The 19027-nt window shown below is 40.6% G+C and overlaps 1 protein-coding gene across 6 annotated transcripts in view; it reads left to right on the top strand.

The window, feature by feature from the left end:
• The window catches only part of NCOA1 (nuclear receptor coactivator 1), a 456420-nt gene that overhangs the window by 425241 nt on the left and 12152 nt on the right, over nucleotides 1-19027 (top strand). For all 6 annotated transcript variants that reach the window (XM_063441994.1, XM_063441997.1, XM_063441996.1 and 3 more), the window contains exons 14-19: nucleotides 4462-4612; nucleotides 13081-13398; nucleotides 13596-13697; nucleotides 15533-15944; nucleotides 17336-17510; nucleotides 18315-18498. In XM_063441994.1, coding sequence (XP_063298064.1) covers nucleotides 4462-4612; nucleotides 13081-13398; nucleotides 13596-13697; nucleotides 15533-15944; nucleotides 17336-17510; nucleotides 18315-18498 — 1342 coding nt within the window. The remainder of the gene's footprint in view (nucleotides 1-4461; nucleotides 4613-13080; nucleotides 13399-13595; nucleotides 13698-15532; nucleotides 15945-17335; nucleotides 17511-18314; nucleotides 18499-19027) is intronic.

Here is a 19027-nt window from a genome sequence, read left to right as displayed (position 1 = left end):
ATTGTGTACAAGAATAAAAGACGTGGATACTAACCGCAGTACACCACTGTTCTAACTGAAGTGTAGGCTCAGGAATGTGAGAACCTCATTTTTTACTTTTCCTACTTGATGAACAATATATATATACTGGCATAAATGGAATCTTGCGAGGAGTACTGTTGGGATGGGCCTCCGAATCTAACAAGGGCAGATTGGGAGCCATGCACCACCTATGTTCTCTTACAGACAAAGCCCTCTCTCTCTTTTTCCTTCTCCCACTTGCCTTAGTCGGTGCTACAGACTAGCATGTTAAATCCCTCTCGTTTAGCTTTAATAGAGTGTAAAGCGCTCTGATAACAATGGAGAGAGGTCTGTGCAGGAGAGAATCACAGGTCTCAATCTGCTCGTTCCAACCATACACTAGACTAGACCGTAAGCTCGTTTGAGCAGGGTTCTCAACTACCTATTGTTCCTGTTACATTTTGTTATTGTCTCATTTGGTAAATTCCCCTCTTATTGTAAAGCGCTATATAAATACCAATAATAATAATACCAATAATAATAATAAGGATCCTTCCACCCAATTAGGTAAGCAGGTAGGGGCCCTCTATTAACTAATGTTTTGGGGAACAAAATCTAATAGTTCTTAAAATATATAATAAGACATCTGAATAAAAAAGACCCATTTTGCCCAAAACTAATCTTAAAATATTTCTTATTTCAGCACAATTTATGACAGTTTTTGCTGTTGTTTTTCTAATAATGAAAACAAAAAAAGACACGTTTAAAAACAGCCATCCCTTTCCAGACTCTGTGTACAGTATAAACCCGGCTTGTTCATTTCTTCAGACATAACATCGGAAAATTTGCCCTATAATTAGTATATTTGACTTTACCGTTTGTAACATTACTCATAACTGCAGCTTTACAGGGCAAAACGCGTTGGATTCCACTGCTTTAGGGATTACTCTGAACATATTTTAAGGAACGCATACAAATATCTCTGGGGTAGGGGAGCACTGCTACCTCCTACTAGACACAATGCCTATCATGCTTAGACAGCCATAATTGGTGTCTTTATAGTGCTGCTAAAAAACACTCGTACAAAGAGAGCATTCACTTTGATCATTTTTATAAACTAGGGTAGCCTGGCAGACATTAGAAGGATATGGGTTTGGCTGACTGGGAATGATGAGAATTGGAGTTAGTATTAGTTGTAGAGGCAGGATAGGCTAAAATTGTCATCTGTAAACCAGCAGTGAGTATCTGCCTTAAATCTTGATTTGAATATGTGTAGGTGATACTGGTTGGTTTGTTGAGAGTTAATAGGTAATGTAGGGGAGGGGTGGGGGGTGGGGGGGGGGGGGGGGAGACATTGAGCCTGTCTGTATAGCTGTCAGTTACGGTAACAGGCTCACTAGGCCTGATGCCAGCTGGTAAAATAGTGGCCATGCTGCGTTCATCGGGCAATAACATCTCGCACAGAATAAGCGGACCTTTCAGGGCTGCTTTGCAGGAACAGCCATAGAACGTCACGCTCGGAGAGATGTAATAGTAGCATTGCTAGCGTCCAGTAGGGGGCAGCGGTGGCAGCAGGGGGGGTCACAACAAGTCCAGTGAAAACCCCCATTGATATAACAGCCCCATAGCAGGGTATTTCAGCAAGCAGGATGCGTGCTTGCAAATTCTACGCAGCCCCTGTATTCACTATACATGATGGAGAGACATCACATAGAGAGAGCACAGTAAGGATCTGCCAGGCTGGAAGTATGGGTGCACATATAATGCCCCTGCCTCTTGTGGCTGAGTGCAGAACTGCAATGAAATGTGCTCACAGTTATTTACTGAATTAAGAATTCAAAGTGAATTTAAGGCCACAGTAGCTAATTGTTAGCATTCTCCACGATGGTCCCAGGTCTCCTATTTTGACCTTAATTGTGGAATTCACTTTTAATCCACTTTCATTGTCATGGATCATATTCTCTAAGCCCTGTCATGGTGAGGGGGTTCCCCGCTTGATGAATACACAGTAAGGTGTGCTAAAATGGATTAACTGCATTGAGGGCAATTCTAAAGGTGGAGCAGTCACCATGGAAACCGATAGAATGTCCAAGTGTCAGAGCAGTCCTGCAAACCCGCTCAAAGATGTGTGAAATGCATGGCTCAACAAACTACAACTCCTACAATTCTAATCCAGACTCAGACTGCTCCAGAAACATGTATACATCCCCATACTGCTCACCCATATTCAAGCTCCTAATTTTCTTGAAACCCAGTGTGAATAAATAATAGAAATTCTCCCCCTAAAATCCAACTCTCATAATGCTCATCCACACTCAGATTGTATAGCATGCTAAACCAGGCTCAGCGGCCATGCTGATGGGTGTTGTAGTCAACAGCAGTAACGGATCCCTGTTTATTACTTTATAACTAATTACAGTCAACAACAACTGAAAATATGGTCATGAAATAACAATACATGTCCAGTTCTCCCAAGAGCTTGCAATCTGTTTGTAGCGCCTGGCTGTTTGTTACTGCTGTGGTTGTGAAAGAGTTACCCCCGTTCCCCGCGGCGTGCTCTGCTGAACCGTCTGTTTATTTGGTTTATGTTAAGCTATGTCCATGGAGCTAGTCTTGGAGAGGTTTTTATTTTTTTTCTAAATTTCCAGCTCAGCTTTGGCTCCACACATCTGGTCCTCATCTATCACTGCAAGCGTAAACATCTCCGCCCCCGGGATATGTATGCTCAATGTATGCACTATCAATGCCTCCTTGTGTCTTGCTATCATATAGCAGCGTTTTATATGCCCCAGAGCCAGGCTGGACTCGGGCCGTGTGTACATATAGATCTCTATGAACAGAACGCACTTCAAGGGTCTTATATCAACAGACACACAGCATTATCACTTTACACTAATGCCATTGTAATGCACAACCTAAATCCATCTTTCAGTCTCCCTTAGAAACATCTAACCCTTTTCAGGCGGGAGTAGAAACACTAACGCACGGTATATTGGAAGAAAATCTTAACAAGGCACTCCGCCGTCCAAAGAAACAGTAAAAAATCACTGTGTAGTAGATATTTCCCAAATAAAAACATTCATGCATTTAATTACACTTTTCTTTTTTAATGGAATATATATATATATAAAAAAGCTTGAAAAAGCTTTAGATCTCTTGTCTGCAGCCTTTGCAAACCCTCCCCTTCTGACCCCGCCCAGACTTTCTGTGGCTGTCCAATCACAGACTTCCCAATGCAGCTCAATGAGAAGACAAGGAGTGCATATACAATGTATAAAATAATTTCGGGTGCAGGAGCCATCCTAATCCCATTATGCTTTGGGCACGTCTGAGAGTGCTTGGGATCTGCTTGTGTATTGAGTATGCTTCACCACTCCCAGCTCTGTGCGCATGGTACTGGCAAGATTAAACAAAATATGCATTACATGCTCTGGCTATGCAAGGACAGCCTGGTACACCGTGTAAATAAATAGAATTCTAAATAAATTCTTAAAACAACAATGAGGCCAATCAGAGCATTGCCAGTAGTGAGAGCTATAAAGTTTCTGGGGTTAAAATGTTCACTGATTCACCACTAGGAGGCAGTGATAGGTTAACAAACCGTCACGGTTATTCAGTATAGTGAATTTCAGATCCGAAGCCCGAGTAACCGAATGGAAAGCATAGCTGGCTTAGAGAATTCTTCCATTTCGCTTATATTGACCTTAAATTTAAAATTCACTTTGAATTCACATTACGTTCTCAGTTTAGTAAATAATCCTGTTACAAAGAACTCAGGGGCTTATTCATTAATTCAAATTATATTGAACTGAGAATCGAAGTGCGAAACTTGTGACTGGCAAACTTTTTTACCATCTATTTTTGCCTCCATTATGCAGTTTGAGGTTACAATGAACCACGTTAGCAGTGTTTTCTTACCCTGTCACACTATGTCTCCTGTGTGTGTTTTATAGAATGTGTATATTTGTAACAGTAAAATGACAATATACAATTCTAAGTATCTCAACATGATGGGGAAAATGGGGAAACGCATATTACTAAGTCTTTAATTAGTCTTTTAATTTGCACCAATAACACTCCAGATTTAGCAGGAAAGCGTGGCTTTGGGATACAGACATTACAGGTCACCTAATCCTTTCCAGCACTCAAAAGGTTAACACCCAGAGATCCACTCTGGGTTAGGTGGTAAAATGTGTAGGCATTGCTGCACGTTGCCGTTGAAAGGGCAGACTAGATGGGGCCGAATGGTTCTTATCTGCCGTCACATTCTATGTTTCTATGTAAAGGGTTACATGTACGAATGATGCTGCAGGTTTATCTCTCTGGTACTGAAAGGGTTACGTGGGATAAGAGAATATTTATTTATGAAAGCCAAAGTCGTTGGGTGTTTATTATGACAACCTTTCTCGCAGTGGCGTGGATGGCTGCTTCATATCTGCTTTATTTTGTCTTTTTCTCAAGGATTGACGACTTTCTTTGTCCTCCCACCACGGTGGAGGGTCGTAATGATGAGAAAGCCCTGCTGGAGCAGCTTGTGTCCTTCCTCAGCGGGAAAGACGAGACAGAGCTGGCTGAGCTGGATCGAGCCCTGGGAATCGATAAACTGGTGCAGGTACCATCACTGGCGTGGGATTTACAGACTCCGTCACACAGACAGACCTTGAGGGATAACGTGCCTGGGAACATGTGCTGGGCCCCGCCGTTAGACGCTCTTATTTATCCATGTATTTACCAAGAAATGACAGTGTGTAGGATCTGCACAAAGATTGATGGATGCACGCTGGCATGGTTACATTGTGTCCATTACTTACACACCATAGACAGAAGACTTGGCACAGTTTGATGGGACCATTAGAAATACATCATAGAGAATAGAGTCGCTGCCGTTAGATATGACGTGGCATCACGTAGCTGTGTCTCTGAAATACACACAATGTTACAATATCATTTCACCGCAGTTATCCTCATTGATGCAATATACCATGTACTCTCATTTACTATCCCCCACTGTCATCTCACCCTACGTAACTGATTCCTAAAGTCACATCACCCCATTTACTGTATCCTAATACCCTTGAATCTTATTTACCATCCCCCTACTATGATCTCTACATAACCCATCCCTAATATCATATCACCCCATTTACTGTATCCAAATACCATCAAATCTTATTTACCATCCCCCACTGTCATCTCACCGTAAATAAACGATCCCTAATATCATATCAACCCATTTACTGTATCCTAATTCCCTCTAATCTCTTTTACCACCCCACCCCCCACTGTCATCTCTACATAAGAGATATCATATCACCCCATTTACTGTCATCTCTACATAAGAGATATCATATCACCCCATTTACTGTATCCTAATACCCTCTAATCTCTTTTACCACCCCCCTACTGTCATCTCTACATAACCTATCCCTAATATCATATCACCCCATTTACTGTATCCTAATACCCTCTAATCTCAGTTACCATCCCCCCACTGTCATCTCATGGTACATAACCCATCCCTAATATCATATCACCCATTTACTGTATCATGGCAAATGTACTCTCATTTACCATCTCCCTACTGTCATCTCACCCTACGTAACCGATCCTTAATATCACATCACCCATTTACTGTATCCTAATGCCCTCTAATCTTATTTACCATCCCCCACTGTCATCTCACCCTACATAACCATCCTTAATATCATATCACCCCATTTACTGTATCCTAATACCCTCTAATCTCTTTTACCATCCCCCTACTGTGATCTCTACATAACCCATCCCTAATATCATATCACCCCATTTACTGTATCCTAATACCCTCTAATCTCAGTTACCATCCCCCCACTGTCATCTCATGGTACATAACCCACCCCTAATATCATATCACCCATTTACTGTATCCTAATACCATGTACTCTAATTTACCACCACCACCCCCACATAACTTAATCATAATATAATTTCACACCATTTCATCTTTTTATTACTTTATTTTAGAATGATTTATTTTACATTACCCCATCCATCTGAACATGGTGATTCTTCTTATCCCTATAGAAAACGGAGAGCTATGGGAGAACTGTACACTGTTTAGAGTTGTGGTGATACACTGTTTAGAGTTGTGTTGATACACCGTTCAGAGTTGTGGTGATATATACGGTTTAGAGTTGTGTTGATACACCGTTAAGAGTTGTGGTGATATACGGTTTAGAGTTGTGTTGATACACTGTTTAGAGTTGTGTTGATACACTGTTTAGAGTTGTGTTGATACACCGTTTAGAGTTGTGGTGATATACGGTTTAGAGTTGAGGTGATACACTGTTTAGAGTTGTGGTGTTATATACGGTTTAGAGTTGTGTTGATACACTGTTTAGAGTTGTGTTGATACACTGTTTAGAGTTGTGTTGATACACCGTTTAGAGTTGTGGTGATATACGGTTTAGAGTTGAGGTGATACACTGTTTAGAGTTGTGGTGTTATATACGGTTTAGAGTTGTGTTGATACACTGTTTAGAGTTGTGTTGATACACCGTTTAGAGTTGTGGTGATATACGGTTTAGAGTTGAGGTGATACACTGTTTAGAGTTGTGGTGATATACAGTTTAGAGTTGTGTTGATACACCGTTTAGAGTTGTGGTGATACACAGTTTAGAGTTGTGGTGATATACAGTTTAGAGTTGTGTTGATACACCGTTTAGAGTTGTGGTGGTATACGGTTTAGAGTTGAGGTGATACACTGTTTAGAGTTGTGGTGTTATATACGGTTTAGAGTTGTGTTGATACACTGTTTAGAGTTGTGTTGATACACCGTTTAGAGTTGTGGTGATATACGGTTTAGAGTTGAGGTGATACACTGTTTAGAGTTGTGTTGATACACTGTTTAGAGTTGTGGTGATATACAGTTTAGAGTTGTGTTGATACACCGTTTAGAGTTGTGGTGATATACGGTTTAGAGTTGAGGTGATACACTGTTTAGAGTTGTGGTGTTATATACGGTTTAGAGTTGTGTTGATACACAGTTTAGAGTTGTGGTGATATACAGTTTAGAGTTGTGTTGATACACCGTTTAGAGTTGTGGTGATATACGGTTTAGAGTTGAGGGGATACACTGTTTAGAGTTGTGGTGTTATATACGGTTTAGAGTTGAGGGGATACACTGTTTAGCGTAGTGGTGATTCACTGTTTAGAGTTGTGGCGATATACTGTTTAAGAGTTGTGTTGATACACTGTTTAGAGTTGTGTTGATACACTGTTTAGAGTTGTGGTGATATACGGTTTAGAGTTGTGGTGATACACTTTTTAGAGTTGTGGTGATACACTTTTTAGAGTTGTGGTGATACACTGTTTAGAGTTGTGTTGATACACTGTTTAGAGTTGTGTTAATACACTGTTTAGAGTTGTGGTGATATACGGTTTAGAGTTGTGTTGATACACCATTTAGAGTTGTGGTGATATACAGTTTAGAGTTGTGGTGATACACTGTTTAGAGTTGAGTTGATACACTGTTTAGAGTTGTGTTGATACATAGTTTAGAGTTGTGTTGATACACTGTTTAGAGTTGTGTTGATACACTGTTTAGAGTTGTGTTGATACACCGTTTAGAGTTGTGGTGATATACGGTTTAGAGTTGAGGTGATACACTGTTTAGAGTTGTGGTGTTATACACGGTTTAGAGTTGTGTTGATACACTGTTTAGAGTTGTGTTGATACACTGTTTAGAGTTGTGTTGATACACTGTTTAGAGTTGTGTTGATACACCGTTTAGAGTTGTGGTGATATACGGTTTAGAGTTGAGGTGATACACTGTTTAGAGTTGTGGTGTTATATACGGTTTAGAGTTGTGTTGATACACTGTTTAGAGTTGTGTTGATACACCGTTTAGAGTTGTGGTGATATACGGTTTAGAGTTGAGGTGATACACTGTTTAGAGTTGTGGTGATATACAGTTTAGAGTTGTGTTGATACACCGTTTAGAGTTGTGGTGATACACAGTTTAGAGTTGTGGTGATATACGGTTTAGAGTTGTGGTGATACACTTTTTAGAGTTGTGGTGATACACTTTTTAGAGTTGTGGTGATACACTTTTTAGAGTTGTGGTGATACACTGTTTAGAGTTGTGTTGATACACTGTTTAGAGTTGTGTTAATACACTGTTTAGAGTTGTGGTGATATACGGTTTAGAGTTGTGTTGATACACCATTTAGAGTTGTGGTGATATACAGTTTAGAGTTGTGGTGATACACTGTTTAGAGTTGAGTTGATACACTGTTTAGAGTTGAGTTGATACACTGTTTAGAGTTGTGTTGATACATAGTTTAGAGTTGTGTTGATACACTGTTTAGAGTTGTGTTGATACACTGTTTAGAGTTGTGTTGATACACTGTTTAGAGTTGAGTTGATACACTGTTTAGAGTTGTGGTGATATACGGTTTAGAGTTGAGGTGATACACTGTTTAGAGGTGTGGTGTTATATACGGTTTAGAGTTGTGTTGATACACAGTTTAGAGTTGTGGTGATATACAGTTTAGAGTTGTGTTGATACACTGTTTAGAGTTGTGTTGATACACTGTTTAGAGTTGTGGTGATATACGGTTTAGAGTTGTGGTGATACACTTTTTAGAGTTGTGGTGATACACTTTTTAGAGTTGTGGTGATACACTGTTTAGAGTTGTGTTGATACACTGTTTAGAGTTGTGTTAATACACTGTTTAGAGCTGTGGTGATATACGGTTTAGAGTTGTGTTGATACACCATTTAGAGTTGTGGTGATATACAGTTTAGAGTTGTGGTGATACACTGTTTAGAGTTGAGTTGATACACTGTTTAGAGTTGTGTTGATACATAGTTTAGAGTTGTGTTGATACACTGTTTAGAGTTGTGTTGATACACTGTTTAGAGTTGTGTTGATACACTGTTTAGAGTTGTGTTGATACACCGTTTAGAGTTGTGGTGATATACGGTTTAGAGTTGAGGTGATACACTGTTTAGAGTTGTGGTGTTATATACGGTTTAGAGTTGTGTTGATACACTGTTTAGAGTTGTGTTGATACACTGTTTAGAGTTGTGTTGATACACCGTTTAGAGTTGTGGTGATATACGGTTTAGAGTTGAGGTGATACACTGTTTAGAGTTGTGGTGATATACAGTTTAGAGTTGTGTTGATACACCGTTTAGAGTTGTGGTGATACACAGTTTAGAGTTGTGGTGATATACAGTTTAGAGTTGTGTTGATACACCGTTTAGAGTTGTGGTGATATACGGTTTAGAGTTGAGGTGATACACTGTTTAGAGTTGTGGTGTTATACACGGTTTAGAGTTGTGTTGATACACTGTTTAGAGTTGTGTTGATACACTGTTTAGAGTTGTGTTGATACACTGTTTAGAGTTGTGTTGATACACCGTTTAGAGTTGTGGTGATATACGGTTTAGAGTTGAGGTGATACACTGTTTAGAGTTGTGGTGTTATATACGGTTTAGAGTTGTGTTGATACACTGTTTAGAGTTGTGTTGATACACCGTTTAGAGTTGTGGTGATATACGGTTTAGAGTTGAGGTGATACACTGTTTAGAGTTGTGGTGATATACAGTTTAGAGTTGTGTTGATACACCGTTTAGAGTTGTGGTGATACACAGTTTAGAGTTGTGGTGATATACGGTTTAGAGTTGTGGTGATACACTTTTTAGAGTTGTGGTGATACACTTTTTAGAGTTGTGGTGATACACTTTTTAGAGTTGTGGTGATACACTGTTTAGAGTTGTGTTGATACACTGTTTAGAGTTGTGTTAATACACTGTTTAGAGTTGTGGTGATATACGGTTTAGAGTTGTGTTGATACACCATTTAGAGTTGTGGTGATATACAGTTTAGAGTTGTGGTGATACACTGTTTAGAGTTGAGTTGATACACTGTTTAGAGTTGTGTTGATACATAGTTTAGAGTTGTGTTGATACACTGTTTAGAGTTGTGTTGATACACTGTTTAGAGTTGTGTTGATACACTGTTTAGAGTTGAGTTGATACACTGTTTAGAGTTGTGGTGATATACGGTTTAGAGTTGAGGTGATACACTGTTTAGAGTTGTGGTGTTATATACGGTTTAGAGTTGTGTTGATACACAGTTTAGAGTTGTGGTGATATACAGTTTAGAGTTGTGTTGATACACTGTTTAGAGTTGTGTTGATACACTGTTTAGAGTTGTGGTGATATACGGTTTAGAGTTGTGGTGATACACTTTTTAGAGTTGTGGTGATACACTTTTTAGAGTTGTGGTGATACACTGTTTAGAGTTGTGTTGATACACTGTTTAGAGTTGTGTTAATACACTGTTTAGAGCTGTGGTGATATACGGTTTAGAGTTGTGTTGATACACCATTTAGAGTTGTGGTGATATACAGTTTAGAGTTGTGGTGATACACTGTTTAGAGTTGAGTTGATACACTGTTTAGAGTTGTGTTGATACATAGTTTAGAGTTGTGTTGATACACTGTTTAGAGTTGTGTTGATACACTGTTTAGAGTTGTGTTGATACACCGTTTAGAGTTGTGGTGATATACGGTTTAGAGTTGAGGTGATACACTGTTTAGAGTTGTGGTGTTATATACGGTTTAGAGTTGTGTTGATACACTGTTTAGAGTTGTGTTGATACACTGTTTAGAGTTGTGTTGATACACCGTTTAGAGTTGTGGTGATATACGGTTTAGAGTTGAGGTGATACACTGTTTAGAGTTGTGGTGATATACAGTTTAGAGTTGTGTTGATACACCGTTTAGAGTTGTGGTGATACACAGTTTAGAGTTGTGGTGATATACAGTTTAGAGTTGTGTTGATACACCGTTTAGAGTTGTGGTGATATACGGTTTAGAGTTGAGGTGATACACTGTTTAGAGTTGTGGTGTTATATACGGTTTAGAGTTGTGTTGATACACTGTTTAGAGTTGTGTTGATACACCGTTTAGAGTTGTGGTGATATACGGTTTAGAGTTGAGGTGATACACTGTTTAGAGTTGAGGTGATACACTGTTTAGAGTTGTGGTGATATACAGTTTAGAGTTTTGTTGATACACCGTTTAGAGTTGTGGTGATATACAGTTTAGAGTTGTGTTGATACACCGTTTAGAGTTGTGGTGATATACGGTTTAGAGTTGAGGTGATACACTGTTTAGAGTTGTGGTGTTATATACGGTTTAGAGTTGTGTTGATACACTGTTTAGAGTTGTGTTGATACACCGTTTAGAGTTGTGGTGATATACGGTTTAGAGTTGAGGTGATACACTGTTTAGAGTTGAGGTGATACACTGTTTAGAGTTGTGGTGATATACAGTTTAGAGTTTTGTTGATACACCGTTTAGAGTTGTGGTGATATACAGTTTAGAGTTGTGTTGATACACTGTTTAGAGTTGTGTTGATACACTGTTTAGAGTTGTGTTGATACACTGTTTAGAGTTGTGGTGATATACAGTTTAGAGTTGTGTTGATACACCGTTTAGAGTTGTGGTGATATACGGTTTAGAGTTGAGGTGATACACTGTTTAGAGTTGTGGTGTTATATACGGTTTAGAGTTGTGTTGATACACAGTTTAGAGTTGTGGTGATATACAGTTTAGAGTTGTGTTGATACACCGTTTAGAGTTGTGGTGATATACGGTTTAGAGTTGAGGGGATACACTGTTTAGAGTTGTGGTGTTATATACGGTTTAGAGTTGAGGGGATACACTGCTTAGCGTAGTGGTGATTCACTGTTTAGAGTTGTGGCGATATACTGTTTAAGAGTTGTGTTGATACACTGTTTAGAGTTGTGTTGATACACTGTTTAGAGTTGTGTTGATACACTGTTTAGAGTTGTGGTGATATACGGTTTAGAGTTGTGGTGATACACTTTTTAGAGTTGTGGTGATACACTTTTTAGAGTTGTGGTGATACACTGTTTAGAGTTGTGTTGATACACTGTTTAGAGTTGTGTTAATACACTGTTTAGAGTTGTGGTGATATACGGTTTAGAGTTGTGTTGATACACCATTTAGAGTTGTGGTGATATACAGTTTAGAGTTGTGGTGATACACTGTTTAGAGTTGAGTTGATACACTGTTTAGAGTTGTGTTGATACATAGTTTAGAGTTGTGTTGATACACTGTTTAGAGTTGTGTTGATACACTGTTTAGAGTTGTGTTGATACACTGTTTAGAGTTGAGTTGATACACTGTTTAGAGTTGTGTTGATACATAGTTTAGAGTTGTGTTGATACACTGTTTAGAGTTGTGTTGATACACCGTTTAGAGTTGTGTTGATACACTGTTTAGAGTTGTGTTGATACACTGTTTTCTTTGTGTTTCTCATCACAGGGAGCACAGGGAGTTGTGGTGATATACGGTTTAGAGTTGTGTTGATGCACCGTTTAGAGTTGTGTTGATACACTGTTTAGAGTTGTGTTGATACACTGTTTAGAGTTGTGTTTCTCATCACAGGGAGCACAGGGAGTTGTGGTGAAATACGGTTTAGAGTTGAGGGGATACACTGTTTAGCGTAGTGGTGATTCACTGTTTAGAGTTGTGGCGATATACTGTTTAGAGTTGTGTTGATACACTGTTTAGAGTTGTGTTGATACACTGTTTAGAGTTGAGTTGATACACTGTTTAGAGTTGTGTTGATACACTGTTTAGAGTTGTGTTTCTCATCACAGGGAGCACAGGGAGTTGTGGTGAAATACGGTTTAGAGTTGAGGGGATACACTGTTTAGCGTAGTGGTGATTCACTGTTTAGAGTTGTGGCGATACACTGTTTAGAGTTGTGTTGATACACTGTTTAGAGTTGTGTTGATACACTGTTTAGAGTTGAGTTGATACACTGTTTAGAGTTGTGTTGATACATCGTTTAGAGTTGTGTTGATACACTGTTTAGAGTTGTGTTGATACACCGTTTAGAGTTGTGTTGATACACTGTTTAGAGTTGTGTTGATACACTGTTTAGAGTTGTGTTGATACACCGTTTAGAGTTGTATTGATACACTGTTTAGAGTTGTGTTGATACACTGTTTAGAGTTGTGTTGATACACTGTTTTCTTTGTGTTTCTCATCACAGGGAGCAGGTCTGGATGTTGTCAATGACCGGTTTAATCAGCAGACTCCTCTTGCTCCTGTACTTATGGAACAGAAGCCTAATATGTACCCCCAGCCGTATCCCTCTGCATCCCCCAACCCAGGCCTACCCAGCCCTTTCTCCAATATGGTTCGGCAGAAGACACCTTATGGGTCTGTTCCAGTTCAAGTACCACCACCTCCCCCACGAGGGGCTTACCCAAATGCCATGAATATGCAACCTCGACAGATGCAAGGACGATCAGCAACAGCATCCAACCACCTCCGTCTGCAGTTACAGCAAAGGTTACAAGGGCAACAGGTAAGGCGTCAAAATACCACGTTTTAACATGGGCTAATATTAAACATTGTTGTAAGCCAGGAAAGAAAGCCTAGTGGGGCTTAGTTTTACGTCTCATGTGAGCCAATATTGGACAAATGGGTGATCTGATCATAACCGATCAGGATGTGACTGATGACGTTCGATTTTTTTTTTGTCTTGTTTTTTCAAAATTCAAGCTCCTGCACCAAAATCGACAAGCAATCCTCAACCAGTTTGGTGTTGGCAATGCAGTACAGATGGGCATGAGACCTGGCATTCAGCAAGCTATCACCCCTCAGGTAAGTCAACTCAGACTGTATACATTGCATACAAGAAATAATTAACAATACCCAATAACGTTAACACCAGTGGAAACAGGTAAAAACATTACCATAAAATATGCAGGTTATAAAGACGATTCCTCAGTTTCTTCTTAATGAACAGAAAATCTAAAGATAAATAATCTCTAATTAAAAAAAACAAAGCCACAAGAGTGTAGTAAACACTGACACCAAAAAAGGCTTATCCATCAATTGCACTCACATCAATTGCACTCACAAACTCAGACGGTATATAGGCAAAACGAAATGTTATGAAGGTGGGACCATTGTATCTTCTCTTTGACTTTATATCCAGCTGAACATATAAGGGAAATAAGGAGAGACAGAAAACATAGTGCACTACTGTATTTATATCCAATGGCACTTTATTTAATTGCACTCACATGATAAAAGTGAAAGTGAAGTAAATCCATCAAAATCCAACTTTAAATCCAGTCCTTGGATTTCGTCAGGGGATTACCGGCTGTTGGTCACCTGGTCTTTACTGCGTCCATCTTTAAAAGGCTGTTTGGCACTGCCCCGGGTAGCCTTAAGCTGTTTGTTGGATCCCATCTGTTCATAATTTTCTTCAAGAACATTTGAAGAACATTTCAGCCACCCTTCTGTTTCTTACCTTTTCGTTGCTGGCGGATGTCTGGGGCTGATGGAAGCTTTACAGTCTCCATGCTGACTCTCCTCCCTCCCACCCGGAGAGAGCTGGGAGGAAGTGATTGGCCGTCACTTCCTCCCAGCAGTATTTTATTTTTTTATTTTTTAAAAAGGGGCCTGGTCGCGCTATTACACGGCCGCAGCGCTCACCGGCCCTTGAAGATATAGGGCCTATCGGGTGGGCCTAAATGCTTGGGCCACCCAATGGGCCCGATCAGGGTGCGGGCCCCGGTGCAGTTCCTCAACTACACATGGAGCTGGGCACCCTGATGGCGGCCCTGGCTGTGTCTGTCGCCATTACTGGACTTCCCAAAATGGATTGTGGCTGGCCGGGCACAAAGAGAGGCCTTACCGGTTCACTTCCCCTGTAATTCAGGCAGGCACGGCAATGACACAGCTTGCACAGCCAGTGTTTGAAGGGGTACCTGCCTTACTCCTGTGTTAACAAGAGGCCCCTCAGATCCTGCTCTGAGCTCAGAACCCCAGCCAAATAGTGACAGGAACCATTACAGCAGCAGGTGCCTGCCACTAGAGCTGCCTGGCCACTGGTTTATTTTATTTATTTGCTGTTTTTTGTTTTTTTTTTAATTAGAAAATTTTCTATAAAGGAATTTATTTTACAACTCTCAAATCTTTACGAATCTCAAATCTTTTTTTTTTTTTTTGCTTGAGAAATTCTATCTAGCATTTTACAGTGTAAAATCATTTTTAAAAGTAATCCTTTGGGACTTGTGTGGCTGAATTCTGTATAATAATCCTTTGGCGACATCTTGTGGCTGAATTCTGTATTACACATCTGTGCAATACATTAACAGAAAACTGTCCATATGGTTTATTTAGACATATTCCTATTCATGATTAAAAACGATTAGCGGCAGAGTCAAATCCATGTGTCCAGTCTGATGCCCCACTAACTTGAAATGTTACCAGCCACTGGTTTATGGAGATCAATACAACCCTTATTCTTTGTGAGACCTGGAGCAATAATATTTGTATGATATTCGAGCCCCTACCTAGCTTACCCCGGTTCCCCCCAAATCTACTTACCTTTTGAGTGGGGGATCTTGATGGCTGCAGTGGGAGTTGCTTATATATATTTCCCTGATACAAAAGAAAAATCTACTCTGTTTGTATTTCTCCTGCAGCCTCCACTCAATGCTCAGATGTTAGCACAACGCCAGCGGGAATTATACAGCCAACATCATCGGCAGCGCCAGCTCATGCAGCAGCGAGCCCTCCTCATGAGGCAACAGGGCTTTGGGAACCTCCAGCCCACAGCCAGCCTTCCTGTCACTATGGGGACTTCCAGGATCCCTCAAGGTCCCCCGCAGCAATTCCCTTATCCCCACAGCTATGGAACCAACCCTGGAAACCCACCTCCATCCACCAGCCCTTTCTCACAAATGGCGACAACTCCTGAGGCCACTCTGCCGAACCGCGGGGGAGCCAATGTAGGCAGTATGGTGAACAGGAGCATGATGGGAAATGTTGGAGGACAGTTTGGCTCTGGGATGAATTCTCAGCTGCAGCAAAACATCTTCCAATATTCGACAACAGGTACAAGTGTGTTTGCAGAATGTGACAAAAACACAGGTTGTGACAACTCATCTGGTCTGCTTCGCTTGAATTGTCATTTGGGATAGGGGCTGGTTGTAATGTCGGGTTGTACAGAGGATGCTGAGATATGTGTAGAAGAGTTGGGGTTCAGTGGGAGCTGCTGGGATATGTGTAGACGAGTTGGGATTCAGTGGGAGATGCTGGGATATGTGTAGAAGTGTTGGGGTTCAGTGGGGGATGCTGGGATATGTGTAGAAGTGTTGGGGTTCAGTGGAGGATGCTGGGATATGTGTAGAAGATTTGGGGTTGTGTAGGGGATGCTGAGATATGTGTAGAAGTTTTGGGGTTGAGTAGGGGATGCTGGGATATGTGTAGAAGTTTTGGGGTTGTGTAGGGGATGCTGGGATATGTGTAGAAGATTTGGGGTTGAGTAGGGGATGCTGGGATATGTGTAGAAGATTTGGGGTTGTGTAGGGGATGCTGGGATATGTGTAGAAGATTTGGGGTTGAGTAGGGGATGCTGGGATATGTGTAGAAGATTTGGGGTTGAGTAGGGGATGCTGGGATATGTGTAGAAGATTTGGGGTTTGAGTAGGCGATGCTGGGATATGTGTAGATGATTTTGGGTTGTGTAGGGGGTGCTGGGATATGTGTAGAAGATTTGGGGTTGAGTAGGGGATGCTGGGATATGTGTAGAAGATTTTGGGTTGAGTAGGGGATACTGGGATATGTGTAGAAGATTTTGGGTTGAGTAGGGGATACTGGGATATGTGTAGAAGATTTGGGGTTGAGTAGGGGATGCTGGGATATGTGTAGAAGATTTGGGGTTGAGTAGGGGATGATGGGATATGTGTAGATGATTTGGTGTTGAGTAGGGGATGATGGGATATGTGTAGATGATTTTGGGTTGTGTAGGGAATGCTGAGATATGTGTAGGCAATTTTAGCACTTACCTGTGTTCTTGGGATATGTGTATGGGATGAAGGTGTATAAGGGATGTGTCTATGATTTTGGGATATGTGTATGGGATGTTGGGATATGTGGATGGGATTATGGTGTATAGGGGATGTGTCTATGATGTTGGGATATGTGTATGGGATGAAGGTGTATAAGGGATGTGTCTATGATTTTGGGATATGTGGATGGGATTATGGTGTATAGGGGATGTGTCTATGATGTTGGGATATGTGTATGGGATGAGGATATGTAGTGGATGTGTCCGTGATGTTGAGATATGTGTAAAGGAAATTAGGTGATGCAGAAACATGTGTCGGGGTTGTTGGGTTCTGTAGAGAGTGCTGGGATATGTGATGGGGATGCTGGGATTTATTGGGACTATTTATTGATGTGATAACGTGATGAAACTCTTATTTTGTATTTCTGCCTCCCAGGTATAAATCAACAAGGGGATCCTACATTTGCACCATCCCTGAGCCCTACCAGTCCCTTGATGTCCCCTCGCCTCACTCCTTCCCAGAGTCCTATGCTCCAGCAGACACCATCCACACCTGGATACCAGTCACCCGACCTCAAGACCTGGCAGCCAAATACGATGGGCAGCTCAAGGTGGGGAAATGATTTGGCAGCATGGGCATAGGGCCTTTCTGTGTTTTAAAAATATTTAGAATGCATGGATTAAAAAATATGCATCTAATGTAACACACAGTACCGGGAGCCAAAATGACCCTTGAAGCTTACAATCTGATCTCTATATTGTGAGATTGGACCAGCTTTTTGGGTACTTTGGGCATTGACAACATGTTTCTATTTTTATGGGGAATGTTCACACAGCCATCACTCACCAGCCTATTGTCACTGGGTGTCTGTTGTTTTTCATGTAGAAGTTTATAAAATGTATTTATTGTTGGCATTAAAGTAAATAGATTTTATTTTACTGGGGTAGGAATTCCTCATTGCTCCTATTGCCTGCCAATTTTGTACAGAGTTGGAGTGAGAGGGGAAAGAGAGATTCTGTTTATTTAACACTTATTAGGGTAACAGTAATATTTATAGAGAGATTGCTAATGGTTTAAATAAATTACTCTGTTTTCTCGAAAGCCAGGTCTGCCGTTTCACTGGCTCCTCTCACTAAGCTACTCAGTTCACTAGAATTAACTTTCTGATGGCTACAAATGGTGTTAGATGAAGATAAATACTCGAGTTTATTCAATGGTAATTGTTATTTGTGAGCCTGGGTATGTAGCGGCATCTAGTAACAGGGAGCTTGTGGTTCTAACTGAGAAAAAACACGATCACCTCATACAATCTCACAGCCAGACATTGACGGGTAACTTTCACTCACAGCCACATTGTGACAATGAATGTTCCCAGATTCACTGCGCTTTAATGGGTTCTTTGTCCCATTCACAGTGTCTTCGCTCAGGCAGGACAAACACAGCCCACACCTGGCCAGCAAGGAATGTACAATAACATGAGCATCACAGTGTCTATGGGAGGAGGGAATGCTGGAGTCCAGAATGTCAACCAAATGACAGGACAAATGCAGATGACGTCTCTGCCTATGCAGAACATGAACGCTCTGTGCTCAGAACAGGTTAGTAACACAACATCAGTTTTGCAATCTAGGACATCTCTGTTTGGTCTTAGCCGGTTAATATTACACATAACCTGATTAGCCATCGATAACTCGATTTTTATACATTTTCTTGTATAGAATCAGTGTTTCGTTGAATGTATAGACTAAATGAGCTACCACGGCTGAAATGAATACCTAAAATGTGGGGTTTATTTTCATGTAAACAATGTTTCCTTATTAATTATTAAAGTATGTTTCTACTCATATTAAGTGAAGCACTTAATGATGCTCATTTGCAAAACCATTCAAAAATGTCTGTGCACAGAACAGGCTCAACTAAGATAAATGGTGTATCCGTGAGCTCTCAAATTAAAGGTTTACCAGGGATGTTTTCGATGAACGACCCATTGGGTGCCCAATCGGCAATGGTAATACAATGTCTAATAAAATAAAAATCTGCCACACACAAGACTCAACTGTACCACAATATGTGAGTAGTTGCCTGATCCTCTTCCTACCAATGAGGTTGGTGACAAAAAGCATAAAA

The sequence above is a fragment of the Pelobates fuscus genome, chromosome 2, assembly GCF_036172605.1.
Source record: "Pelobates fuscus isolate aPelFus1 chromosome 2, aPelFus1.pri, whole genome shotgun sequence".
Classification (NCBI taxonomy): Eukaryota; Metazoa; Chordata; class Amphibia; order Anura; family Pelobatidae; genus Pelobates; species Pelobates fuscus.
This window is presented reverse-complemented; position numbering and strand designations above follow the sequence as displayed.